Source organism: Dasypus novemcinctus, chromosome 11, assembly GCF_030445035.2.
Source record: "Dasypus novemcinctus isolate mDasNov1 chromosome 11, mDasNov1.1.hap2, whole genome shotgun sequence".
Taxonomy (NCBI): domain Eukaryota; kingdom Metazoa; phylum Chordata; class Mammalia; order Cingulata; family Dasypodidae; genus Dasypus; species Dasypus novemcinctus.
Genome location: NC_080683.1, coordinates 15,871,455 through 15,886,143, shown reverse-complemented (window position 1 = coordinate 15,886,143; position 14,689 = coordinate 15,871,455). Strand labels below are relative to the sequence as shown.

At 41.2% G+C, this 14,689-nt stretch overlaps 1 protein-coding gene across 4 annotated transcripts in view; it reads right to left on the bottom strand.

Annotated features, from left to right (window-relative positions):
• POLH (DNA polymerase eta) overlaps window positions 1–14,689 on the bottom strand; it is a 58,812-nt gene that overhangs the window by 4,232 nt on the left and 39,891 nt on the right. For all 4 annotated transcript variants that reach the window (XM_004473075.5, XM_058306784.1, XM_058306786.2 and 1 more), the window contains one exon: window positions 1,969–2,138. In XM_004473075.5, the coding sequence (XP_004473132.1) occupies window positions 1,969–2,138 (170 nt within the window). The remainder of the gene's footprint in view (window positions 1–1,968; window positions 2,139–14,689) is intronic.

Here is a 14,689-nt window from a genome sequence, read left to right as displayed (position 1 = left end):
ACCACTGACTTAGTGAACACTGGATCCCCTCACAGCTGGATATTATTGTTTTTAAAAGATACTGCTACAGAGCGGTTTAATTTAGGGTTGGGGTAAGAAATTTTATTCAAGCCATCAGAAAAGTTTGAGAATATCTTAACTGGAAAGATTCTTGAATTAAAATTCCACAACTGCTTTTGATTGCCCAGCCCAGTGTCTCAGAAACATTTTAAGAAATTCCTGCTGCAGAATTCCTCATTATGTCTAATTACCCTTTCATGTGTGTTGAATTTCAGAAGATGAAATATACTTCTATAAACAGATTAGTCTCTTAATGAGAAAAATAGTAAATGCTACAAGTTTCATAATTTGGGATAGTTTTAAATAATTTTGATGCTGCTGTTTTTTTTTTTAGTAAATTCTACGAGAACAAAGAATTCAACTTTCCAGACCCTATCATATTGTAGGTCTAGATACATAATGCCAATATATTTACATAAGCAATAATTTAGGTGGTTAATTTTATTTTTGATATTTATTTATTTAAGTAAAGAACCAATTTATCTTTCATAATTATATTTCCATTGTGAATCTGGAGTACTTTTTTTCAGTTTAACAGGCTATGTTAAAAAAAGTAAAGGATCATCCTGGTCATGAAAATGATTAATACCTGGACAGTAAATGAATATACTACATAGAAAACCTTTATCATATGTTAATATTTGGTTATTATATTTCATGACCAATTGAAAATGAAGTTTATTAATGAACATAACATTCATTGTAATACCAATGGAACTTATATCTGAGTTGGGATGTTAGAGATTATCAAGATACTTTTTAAGAAAGAAGAATCAAGTAATTGAGAGAGAAGTTCCCAAGTGTACACTTGAAACTTGAGCTCAGTACACCAAGTGTAATTGGTCATCCCCATAGCAAGCTGATAGAGGCAGGGCTAGTCTTGGATCTCTCTGCCTTCTAACCTAGTCCTGGGAACTGGAATGTAGCTGAGGTGCCTTGTGTCTGGGGTTGCAATGGTCCTTTCTCCCTTAGTGCATGACTATTCCATTCCTTTTTGCAATAGGTGCTGCTAACCAGAGTCACAGAGCCTACTCCAGCTAGAAGAGCTCAGATGTCCACTAATTTTATTTCTAACCCCCTCATTTATGCTCGCTGTCTGCTCTCCGTGTCTGTTTGTTGTGTGCTGTGTCTGCTCATCTTTTTTAGGAGGCACTGGGAATCGAACCCAGGACCTCCCATGTGAAAGGAAGGCACCCAATAGTTTGAGCCGCCTCCACTCCCTGCTTGTCTTTCACTGTGTTTCCTCGTTGTGTCTCTTTGTTGCATCATCTAGTTGTGTCATCTTGTTGCATCAACTTGCCGCGCCAGCCCATCATGTCAGCTCTTTCTTGGTCATCTTTAGGAGGCATTGGGAACCAAATCAAGGACCTGCCATGTGGTAGGCGGGTGCCCAACTGCTCAAGCCACATCTGCTTCCCTCCACTAATTTTAGAGCTAAGACAGGGCATAATTCTCTTCTGAGAAGAGCAAGTAAAGAACTCACCATTCAAGCAAGCAGATGTAGCTCAACTGGTAAGAGTGTCTGGCTACCATAAGAGGTCCAGGGTTCGAACCCAGGGTCTCCTGGCCCATGTGGTGAGCTGGCCCACATGCAGTGCTGCCGCATGCAACGGTGCCCCCTGCGTAGAGGAGCCCCATGCACAAGGAGTATGCCCCGTGAGGAGAGCCACCCTGCGCGAAAATGTACAGCCCACCTAGGAGTGGCGCCACACAAGCAGAGAGCTGATGCAGCAAGATAACGCAACAAAAAGAGACAGATTCCCAGTGCCACTGAGAATGCAAGCGGACACAGAAGAACACACACCAAATGGACACAAGAGAGCAGACAGTGGGGGTGGGGGTGGGGGAGGAGGGAAAGGGGAGAGAAATAAATAAAAATAAATCTTTAAAAAATAAAAAAGAACTTACCATTCAGTTTGGGTTCCAGATGTATTACAGTTCCTGATGCTAACAAATGCATCATGGCTCATCTTGTAAGCATCATAGCGAGTAAGGGCGCAGCAGCGGCGTAGGCTACTAAGACGTTTGTCTCCTTGTACACGAATGCTTACAGTCAACTGGGTGGCTACCCTGTCATTCTGTGGGTAGAAAAGACCAGAACTATAGTTACCACAGACGTCTGGATTCCATATGCTGAACTACATGAAAGAAAATGACAGAATGGTTTAGAAAAGTTTAAAAAGTCAAGAATAGTCAGTAAGCAAAGAGACTTTATTCCAGCATATAAACTGCAAATACATTCTAAGTACTTATTATGCACAAGACACTGGATGAGGTACTATGAGGGATGCAAAAACATTTCTTCCCTTCATATATATTATACATAGAGTATAATCCTATACTATACTATAGAAGCACATTTTCTGAATAAAAACTGATTACATGGTTCCATAAGATTTTTGTGCTATTTCCAGGATACAAGAAATTAAATTAGAGATTTTATTTTGGTGACGGACTATTAGAATTATCTAGGATATTTTGATGGTTGATAGGAACAGGACAGAATAAATGAAAATGGGACTCTTCTCAATGTTTTTTTGTAGTGTCTAGGTGGGAAGCTTATAACAAATACCTACAATACTATATTCTAATTTGTGACTGCAGGAAACGTTCATGTAATTGTTTGAAATGAAGATCCGAGCAAGGATGGATGTCAAGACTGAGGAATATACCAATAGTAAATCTATTCTACAGTCTTTTCTTTTTCCTGCCCTGATGTACTTATACTTAATAAGAAGTTTCCACTAGCACCTCCTTATAACCCATCTACAGAAAATATAGTCAAGTGAGCCTGCCTCTAAAATGCAAGACTTGATTAAAAAATTGATTTGTTTTTAAAAAAAAATTGATTTACTTTTCAGAGAACTCGAAGAATCAGAATTCCACTGATGCTCAGCAAACAAGAGCAGCAACTATTTTTTGGGTAAAGAGAAATAGGCATGGAGACTGAATGAAAATACATCTGTGTGGATTTGTATAACTTGAGAGTACACAAACTGGCAATTACAAAGGAGTTTTCATGACAAACCACCCAACTATAACAATACCTACTATGTATTAGGCATCTCTAGGCACTAGAAATACAGAAGAGAACAAAATCAAAGTCCAGGCCCTCATGGATCCTATGTGGTAGTGGGGAATACATGACATTTGCAAGTGTGGGGGCAGGAGTGGATGTGGCTCAGGCAGATGGGGGCCCACCTCCCACATGGGAGGTCCCAGGTTCGGTCCCCATGCCTTCTAAAGAAGACAACGAGCAGACATCAAACAAAAAACAAAACCAGGGAAGTGGCTGTGGCTCAATCAGTTGGGTTCCCATCTACCATATGAGAGGCCCTAGGTTTGCATTCTGGGGCCTCCTTGTGAAGGGAGGCTCGTCCACATGCTGCGGAGCACTGCCCGGCCCGCAAGCGCTGCAGAGTGCCAACTCAGCAAAGGAGACGCGACAACAACAACAAAGAGACAAGCAAGAACACAGGAGCACACAGCAAATGGACACAGAGCAGATAGCAAGCAAGCTGCAAGGGGTGAGGGGATATAAAATAAATACAGACATAGAAGAACGCACGGTGAATGGACACAGAGCAGACAGCACTCAAAAAGCCACAAGGAGGAATAAAAAACAAAACAAAACAATGAGCAAAAACAAATGATTTGGCTCAACTGATAGAGAGGTCCGCCTACCATATAGGAGGTCCAAGATTCAAATCCAGGGCCTCCTAACCCGTGAGGTGAGCTGGCCCACGCACAGTACTGATGTGTGCCAGTGCCGTACCACGCAGGGGTGTGCCCTGCGTAGGGGAACCCCCTGCACAAGGAGTGTGCCCCGCAAAGAGACACCCCATGCGAAAAAAGTGCAACCTGCCCAGGAGTGGTGCCATACACACAGAGAGCTGATACAGCAAGATGACACAACAAAAAAAGAGACACAGATTCCTGGTGCCGCTGACAAGAATGCAAGCGGATACAGAAGAACACACAGTGAATGGATACAGAGAGCAGACAACAGGGACAAAAAAAGATCAGGGAGCAGATATGGCTCAAGCAGTTGGGTGCCCACCTCCCACATGGGAGGTCCCAGGTTCAGTCCTGGTGCCTCCTAAAGAAGAAAACGGAACAAGCAGACAATGAGCAAAACTGAACAAAAAACAAAAACAAAGACCCCGAGCAGACAGCAAGCAAAAACAATGAGCAAATAGATGAGGGAGCCATCTCAAGGGGGCGGGGAATTTAATAAAAAAAAAGCAAATAGGCATATAATAGAAATGCCTGACAAATGAGTGCTATGAAAAAAATAGAGTAAGGCAGAGAGTGATGGAGGCTATTGATATGATAGCATGGTTAGGGAGGTGAAATTTGAGCAGAGTCCTGAATAAAGTGAAGGAGCAAATTTTAAGATTATATGAGCAAAGATTCTCCAGGGTGAAGGATAGCAAGTGCAAAGGTGGTCTGGTGGCCACTTGGTGTGAGAAAAGAAGAGGCCAGTATGGTTAAAGCCTAGTAAATGATGGGGAGAGGACAGGAGATGAAGTCAAAGAAGTGACCAGATTATACTGGGCTTTATAGAATAAAATAAAAGATAAAATCCTTAACATTACCTAAGGGTGAAGGGAAGCCACTGGAATGTTTTAAACAGTGAAATGATAGGATCTGCTATATCTAGATTTCTTTTTGGCAGAAAGTCCTGTGAAGCTAAAAGACATATATTTTCAGGGACCTTTCACTGTGCTGCACTGAATAATGGAAAGAAATGCCCCGGGACAGCTTATAAGGAAGAGGAGAACAGAGTGGGCAAATAGGCTGGTAACACAACTAGAAGCATATATCCTTTCTGAGACCTAGCAGAGGAACAAACATTCACTACCAATCCTACCTGAAAAGGGCAAAGAGGTACTTCTGGACTACTTCTGAAAGTACTCAACTGATTTGCAGGACTCCCAAATGTTTCAAAAGAAGAGAATACATCAAATGATACCATTAAGAAAAAGTTCAAAGATAACGCAGAGAATGGGAGAAAATACAGTCAAGCCAGATATCTGATACGGGACTTATAGTAAGAATATATAAAAGACCTTTTACATCTCAATAATAAAGACAAATGACACAATTTTTTAAATGGGCAAAGGATCTCAACAGACCTTTCTCCAAAGATACACAAATGAAAAGTACAAGATGCCCAGAATTATTAGCAATGCGGGAAATGCAAATCAAAACCACAATGAGATATCACACTTCACATCTATTAGGATGAATAAAATATAATAAAATGGACAGTAACAATTGTTGGCAAGGATGTGGAGAAATTGGAACCCTCGTAAATTTTTGGAAGGATTATAAATAATGCAAATGCTCTGAAAAAGAGTTTGGCAGTTCTTCAGAGTGCTACCATATGATCAAAAGCAATTCAACTCCTAGGTATACCCAAGAGAAATGAAAACAAATCTCCACACAAAAAACTTTTACATGAATGCTCAGAGCAACATTATTCATAATAGCCAAAAAGTGGAAACAAACCAAATGTTCATCTACTGATGAATGGATAAACAAAATGTGGTATACCCATACACTGGAATATTATTCCGCCAAATGTATGCTACAACATGGATGAACCTTGAAAACATTATGGTAAGTGAAATAAGCCAGTCACAAAAGACCTCATAGTACATGATTCCATTTATATGAAATGACTGGAATAGGCAAATCTATACAAATAAATTTGTAGTTACTTAGGGCTTGGAAGAGAATAGGGAGTGACTGCTGGTGGGTATAGAGTTTCTTTTGGGGTGATGAAAATATTATTGCACAACTCTAATATACTAAAAACCACTATAATGTATATTTTAAATAGGTGAATTTTATGGTATGTGAAATGTATATCAATAAAGTTGTATTTTAAACATTAAAGGAGAGGAAAAAGACAATCGCCAAATGTCAACTCTGACACTGTCTCTAAAAACCACCACTACTCCTTTGTAACATGGACTATAGTTAAGTCTAATAATTAATAGTCCATTCCCTAAGATAGCTACATTCTCTGAGTCAAAAATTGATGAAGGGCGACTCAACAGTCAAGATTGAACGATGAGGCTTTTGGGGGGGAGGAGGCAAGATGGCGGCCGAGTGAACTTCCCGGTTACTAGCTCCTGGAGGGAATCGGCTGGGAGGCGTCGGAGACTCTTTGGGACCGGGCTGTTTCGGGATTTTTCCTGGTCCCAAGGTGTTTGGACATCGATTTGGAGGGAAGGTAATAGAGAGGATCCGTCTGTGAAATATACACGGAGATCCCAGCTACGTGTGGAGGATTCCCTCCTTGGGTAGGCAGAGCCGAGGCAGCTAGCACCGCACCGAGCCCCGGCGGGCGGCGGCCAGGATAGCCTAGCTGGGCCGCGGTGGGCAGCGGGCGGGGGATCCGAGCCACGCCGCGGTGGGCGGCGGGCAGGAGAGCCGAGCCGCGCTGTGCCACGGCGGGCGGCGGGCGGCGGGCGGGAGAGCCGAGCCCAGCCAAGCTGCGGCGGGCGGCGGGCAAGGGAGCCGAGCCTAGCAGCGCCGCGGCGGGCGGTGGGCGGGGAAGCCGAGCCCAGCTGAGCCGTGGAGGGCGAGGGGGCCGAGCCCAGCCGAGCTCAGTCGAGCCCAGCCGTGCCGCGGAGGGCGGTGAGCGGGAGAGCCGAGTCGTGCTGCGCCGCGGCGGCTGGCGGGCAGGGAAGCCGAGCCCAGCCGAGCCGCGGCGGGCGAGGGAGCCGAGCCCAGACGAGCTTGGCCGAGCCGAGCTGCGCCACGGCGGGCGGTGGGCGGGAAAGCCGAGCCCAGCCGAGCCGCAACGGGTGGGGGACCCGAGCCCAGCCGAGCCTAGCCAAGCCCAGCCGAGCCGCGGAGGGCAGGGGACCGGAGCCCAGCCGAGCCCAGCCGAGCCTGGCGGCGGGGTTTCTGTTCTTTGTTTTTTGTTTTTTTTTGTTTTTATTTTATTTTATTTTATTTTATTTTTGTTGTTGTTGTTGTTGTTTAATCCTCTCTTTCCTGTCCCCATTATTCTTCTTATACTATTTTATCTTAACAGTACAATAGGCCCTACAGGAAATACCTCACATTTGCTGGGTTTCCTCACCCTCCACTGCCTCATTTCTCTGTGAATAGATTTAACCTATCTACACTATCCCCTTTCCCCTACAACTTGATATCCTCCACCATCTGCTATCTCTCCTATATTCCATCTCCCTTTCTTTGATCCACAAACTGTCTAACTCTTAATTTCTAATACCTTTGTTTAGTTTTCCATCTGGTATTCGTCCCTGACTATTACCTTTCTTTTCTCTTTCCCTCTCTCACGAAAACAATAGCCTCTTAGTACGTACCACATTCCTCCCATATTCAGTCGTCTACCTCATTATAGGTACTTTCCTACTACTATAACTCTACACAATTTACATGATCTAACCTCCATCCTCCCAGAACTCATATTGTTGCTTTGTTAACATATATCACCAATACTACTTCACACTTTTTCCTCCCTTACACAATTGCCTTTCCCCAGCACTAATACTTTCCTTTAAAGTGAGCTTAACTAGCAATAAGAAATTGGAATAAGAAGAACAAAGTGACAAAGAGAAGATATAACACTTACGCAAAAACAACAGCTAATTAATCTCCAAGACTAGACAAAGAAGCTAAGGAACTGATTAAACCCGTCAAGAAAAAATGTTGACAAGACAGCAACAAAAATCTACAAACCAAACCAGTAATCAGGAAAACATGGCTGAATCCAATCAGGAAGGGGGGCAGGACTTCGCATAAGCAATGAAAGATCTCAGAACATTTATCACCGACAAATTTGATGAAGTAATGAAAGAGGTTAACAGCATGAAGACAACACTTGGAGGGGAAATTGCAGACATGCGCAAAAAAATAACAGATATGATGGAAATTAACACCACAATTCAAGAAATCAAAAATACACTTGCAGCAAATATCAGCAGACTAGAAGAGGCAGAGCAGAGAATTAGTGATGTGGAAGACCAAGTGCATTGGAAATCAAACAGATAGTAGAAGTGGTCAATAAAAAGGTAGAAAAAATCCAGATAGGACTTAGGGACCTGAATGATAACGCAAAACGCTCAAACATACGTATTTTAGGCATTCCAGAAGGAGAAGAGAAGGGAAAGGGGTCAGAAGGAGTGTTTCAGGAAATAATGAATGAAAACTTCCCAAATCTACTGAAAGAGACAGATGTACATATCCAAGAAGCACAGCGCACTCCACTGGTCATAAACCAACAGGCCCACCCCAAGACATATACTTGTCAAATTATCCAATGCTCAAGACAAAGAAAAAATTCTAAAAGCAGCAAGAGAAAAGAAAACCATCACATACAAGGGAAACTCCATAAGATTAAGTGCTGATTTCTCATCTGAAACGATGGAGGCAAGAAGGCAGTGGTATGATATAGTCAAGGTACTAAAGGAAAAAAATTTCCAACCAAGAATACTCTATCCAGCTAAACTAGCATTCAAAAATGATGGAGAGTTCAAAATATTCACAGATAAACAGAAACTGAAAGAGTATATCAATAAGAAACCTCCCCTTCAAGAAATTCTTAAGGGAGTTCTGCAGGAAGAAAGGAAAAAACAGAACAGTCAGAGATGGAGGAGAGTGTAAAAGCAACAAGAAAGACAAAAATAGAAGGGGAAAATAAAATAATACAAACAAAATATAACAAACACAAATCCAACCAAAATATGGCTACCATAAATAACTCTCTAAACGTAATAACACTGAATGTCAACGGACTAAACTCACCTATCAGACTGGGACACTGGATAAGGAAATACGACCCATCTATATGCTGCCTACAAGAGACACATCTTAGACCCAGAGACTCATGGAGGTTGAAAGTGAATGGCTGGAAAACAATCATACAAGCAAACAACAACCAAAAAAAGGCAGGAGTAGCTATATTAATATCAGACAAAATAGACTTTAAATGCGAAACAATTGTGAGAGACAAAGAAGGATACTATATTTTAGTGAAAGGGACAATCTGTCAAGAAGATCGAACAATCATAAATATTTATGCTCCTAACAAGGGCGCCTCTAAATATGTGAGGCAAATGCTGGAAAAACTAAGTGAAAGAATAGATGCATCTACAATTATAGTGGGGGATTTTAATACACCACTATCAACTCTGGACAGAACATCTCAAAAGAGAATCACTAAAGAAACAAAACATTTGAACAGTATATTAGAAGAGCTGGATCTAATAGACATATATAGATCATTACACCCAAACACAGCAGGATATACATTTTTCTCAAGCGCACATGGAACATTCTCCAAGATTGACCATATGCTAGGCCACAAAGAAAGGCTTAATGAATTCAGAAAGATCGAAATCATACAAAACAATATCTCTGACCACAGTGGAGTGAAGCTGGAAATTTGCAAGGGACAGAGACCCAGACTCCACACGACAATTTGGAAATTAAACAGCACACTCTTAGAAAAACAGTGGGTCAAAGAAGAAATCTCAAAAGAAATCAATGACTACCTTGAAACAAATGATAATGATAACACAACATACCAAAATTTATGGGATGCAGCAAAAGCGGTACTGAGAGGGAAATTTATAGCCATAAATTCATATATCAAAAAAGAAGAAAGAGCAAAAATTGGAGAACTAACTGCACTTTTGACGGAATTAGAAAAACAACAACAAAGTAACCCAACAGGAAGAAGAAGGAAGGAAATAACAAAGATAAGAGCAGAACTTAATGAAATAGGAAATAAGAAAGCACTTGAAAAGATAAACAAGACCAAGAGCTGGTTTTTTGAGAAGATCAACAAAATTGACAAACCTTTAGCGAGACTAACAAAGAAAAAAAGAGAAAAGATGCAAATACACAAAATAAGAAATGAGAAAGGTGATATCACCACTGACCCCACAGAAATAAAGACTATCAAAAGAGGATACTTTGAAAAACTATATTCCAACAAAAATGACAATTTAGAGGAAATGGACAAATTCCTAGAAACTCATAAGCAGCCCATACTGACGAAAGAAGAAATTGATGATCTTAACAAACCAATCACAAGCAAAGAGATAGAATCAGTCATTAAAAATCTCCCAACTAAGAAGAGCCCAGGGCCAGACGGCTTCACAGGTGAATTCTACAAAACATTCCGGAAAGAACTAACACCAATCCTGTTGAAACTATTCCAAAAAATTGAAACAGAAGGAACACTGCCTAATTCCTTCTATGATGCCAACATTACCCTAGTACCAAAGCCAAACAAAGACACCACAAGAAAGGAAAATTACAGACCAATTTCTCTAATGAACCTAGACGCAAAAATACTTAACAAAATACTTGCTAATCGTATTCAACAACACATTAAACAAATTATACACCATGACCAAGTGGGATTTATTCCAGGTATGCAAGGATGGTTCAACATAAGAAAATCAATCAATGTAATACACCATATAAACAGATTGAGAGAAAAAAACCACATGATTATATCTATAGATGCAGAAAAGGCATTTGACAAAATACAGCACCCCTTCCTGATAAAAACACTCCAAAAGATCGGAATACAAGGAAACTTTTTGAACATGATAAAGAGTATATATGAAAAACCGAAAGCCAACATTGTTTACAATGGCGAAATCCTGAAATCCTTCCCTCTAAACTCAGGAACAAGACAAGGATGCCCATTGTCTCCGCTCCTATTTAACACTGTCTTGGAAGTACTTGCTCGAGCACTGAGACAAGAACCAGATATAAAAGGCATTCAAATTGGAAGGGAAGAAGTCAAAATTTCATTATTTGCAGATGACATGATCCTATATATAGAAAACCCTGAGAGATCTACAACAAAGCTCCTAGAACTCATAAATGAGTTTAGCAAAGTCGCAGGTTATAAGATCAATGCGCAAAAATCAGTAGCATTTCTGTACACCAATAATGAGCAAGATCAGGAGGAAATCAAGAAACAAATACCATTCACAATAGTAAATAAAAAAATCAAATACTTAGGAATAAATTTAACTAAAGAGGTAAAAAACTTATACATCGAGAACTATACAAGATTGTTCAAGGAAATCAAAGAAGACCTAAATAAATGGAAGAATATTCCCTGTTCATGGATAGGAAGACTGAATATTATTAAGATGTCTATCCTACCAAAACTGATCTACACATTCAATGCAATCCCAATAAAAATCAACACAGCCTTCTTTAAGGAACTAGAAAAACTAACTATGAAATTTATTTGGAATAGAAAGAGGCCCCTAATAGCCAAAGACATATTGAAAAAGAAAAACGAAATAGGAGGAATCACACTTCCTGACTTCAAAACATACTACAAAGTAGTGAAAACAGCATGGTACTGGCATAAGGAGAGACACACAGACCAATGGAATCGAATTGAAAGTTCAGATATAGAACCTCATGTATATAGCCATATAATATTCGATAAAGCCACCAAACCCTCTCAACTGGGAGAGAATGGCCTATTCAACAAATGGTGCCTGGAGAACTGGATAGCCATATATAGAAGAATGAAAGAGGATTACCATCTCACACCTTATACAAAGATCAACTCAAGATGGATCAAAGACCTAAATATAAGAGCCAAGACCATAAAGACCTTAGAAAGCAGTGTAGGGAAACATCTACAGGACCTTGTAATAGGAAATGGCTTCATGAATATCACACCAAAAGCACGAGCAGCAAAAGAACAAATAGATAAATGGGACTACCTCAGAATTAAAGCCTTCTGCACCTCAAAGGAGTTTGTCAAGAAAGTAAAAAGGGAACCCACACAATGGGAGAAAATATTTGGCAACCATATATCTGATAAGAGACTTATAACTTGCATATATAAAGAACTCATAGATCTCGAAAACAAAAAGATAAACAACCCATTTAAAAAATGGGAAAAAGACTTAAACAGAAGAAATACAAATGGCTAAAAAGCACATGAAAAAATGCTCCAAATCTCTAGCTATCAGGGAAATGCAAATCAAAACTACAATGAGATACCATCTTACTCCCATAAGATTGGCAGCCATGAAAAAAACAGTAGAATACAAATGCTGGAGAGGATGTGAAGAAAGGGGAACACTCATCCATTGCTGGTGGGAATGCAGAAGGATCCAACCATTCTGGAGGACAGTTTGGTGGTTTCTCAAAAAATTATCCATAGATTTGCCATATGACCCAGCAATACCACTGCTGGGTATATACCCATCAGATCTGAAAACAAGGACACAAACCGATATATGTACACCAATGTTCATAGCAGCATTGTTCACTATCGCCAAAAGTTGGAATCAATCCAAATGTCCATCAACAGATGAGTGGATCAATAAAATGTGGTATATACACACAATGGAATACTACTCAGCTGTAAGAACCAATACACTACAATCGCACGTGATAACATGGATGAACCTTGAGAATCTTATGTTGAGTGAAGCAACCCAGGCATTGAAGGACAAATACTATATGACCTCAATGATATGAAATAAGTTAACTGCCTCAGAGAGCTAGAGTCTGGAAAAGTGGCTTACAGGAAATCGGGGGGTGGAGGAAGGATGTGAGTTAATGTCTGCAGGGGTGGAATCTGTGATGAGCTGGCGGTAAGTATGAGCACAAAGAAGGGACAAAATGGGGGCAAGGGGTTACCTTCGGGTGGGGTTTTCTGGGTTTGAGGGGGGCTGGGGATGGGAAGAGGGGTAATATTGTCCAAGAAATAGGTGGGAGGGAGGGGCAACATACGAATATGGGAGAGTGTCAGAAGTTCGTTGAGAACTAAATGTTGAGTAAAACGTATCAAAGTATAAGTAGGAGGGTTACCTGGTTAGGACGCTCAGGGGGTATGGTCTGATGCGTGACGGACTCCGGAGGGAATAGCTGAAGGCTCATTTTGCCAAGGTGGGTTCTACCATTGGGTGGGGTGGACCCATATCCTGGGGAAGACTAATGCCGTCGAATAGAGAGAACTGTATCTCTCGTGAGAAAGGACGGCTCTCAGGGTATTAGACTGGCAGGCGTTGTGGGCCCTAAGGGGAGGGGAAAATGGATGTGGAATGGATGGAACAAAGGTAAATAAGGGGGTAAAAGAGGAGTTATGTGAGAGTACATGAGGATGAATATAAAACAGCTAATATTACACCAAAAACATATAGGGGATGACAGACTAATAATGAAAACCATAAGACAAAACATAGGATAACTAAAAAATTTAGAAAACTGTACAGCCTAAAATATGGACCACATAGTAAGCACAAATGTCACCTTGTTTGAAAACTATAGTGTTGGAATCTGTACATCAGTTTCAGGAAATATGATATGAATAAGTTAAAAGATTATTGCTGTGCAAGGGAAAAGGTTTTATGGTGGATCTGGGGAAATACTGTATATTGTATATATGAATTTCAGTGATCTAAGACTCTTCTGAAGCTGACATTATGTTGGGATTCACTTTACGGGAAGTTTTGGATCACAGAGTGGTTCAACAATGGCAGCGGAGGAATACTGATATGGGATGTTATTGACAGGATATATATGGTTGACAGAGAGTTATACAGGGCATATGCCCAGGGTATATGGTAATGTCTATATATACTCATAGTGGAAACAAAAACAACAGCTGGGGGGGTACTGGGCTCCTGGCCGGGGGGTCACTGTTGTGGGCCCTGGGAGAGCAGCGGCAATCCTCCAGGTGCAACGGCAAGAACCAGGAAGGAAGGAGGGCCCAACAGGGGGCTCATGATACTAATGGTTACACTTTTGAGCCTATACACCTGCAATAAGAACAAGGCCTAGAGTAGCATTGTGCCTGGGGGTTTCCTCCTGACAGCCTGCATGTTACTCAAATGTGGCCACTCTCACAGCCAAACTCAGCGTGTAGATGCGATGCATTCCCCCCAGCGTGGGACATGACACCCGGGGATGAGCCTCCCTGGCACCGAGGGATCACTACCACATACCAGCTGAAGAAGCAACTATAAAATGACCTTGAATTAAAGATTCAATGCGGAACAGCAGAATATACCTGTCTACATATAATAACATGACTTCGGGAAGCTGTTTGACCTAATGTAAGGGGGAAATGGAAAGGAGAAATGAGATTATAAGGCTGTGAGTCTCTAAAAAAGAGTCTGGAGGTTGTCAGAAGGAATACCCCTATGTACAACTGAACAGAGTCTAAGAGACAGATAAGGTAGATACAACCCCAGGTATTGGTTCTTTTGAGGGATAAAGAGACCCACGGGTTCTATGGTCATGGCAGAAGGGGTTCACTGCCATGACAGATAGCCCTTCTTTGGACCTGGTGTTTCTGCGTGATGGAATTGGACTCAGAGGGGATCTCTTTTCACAAGACTTGCATGCTACTTTATTGGAATTGTAGTCGGTGCTGGGTTTAAGATATATGTAGGGGATTTGAATCTCTGGACTGATAATATGACACCCAGGCCCAGAGCCTCAACAGACTTCAGCTCCTACACTTTGATTTATTGGACTTACTCCACTCAGCTAACATGGAGTTGAAGAAGGTCAACCACCACAACATGGAGCCTAGAGTGTCTACAACTGGAAGCGGAAGGAGTGCATCCAGTACCCATATGGA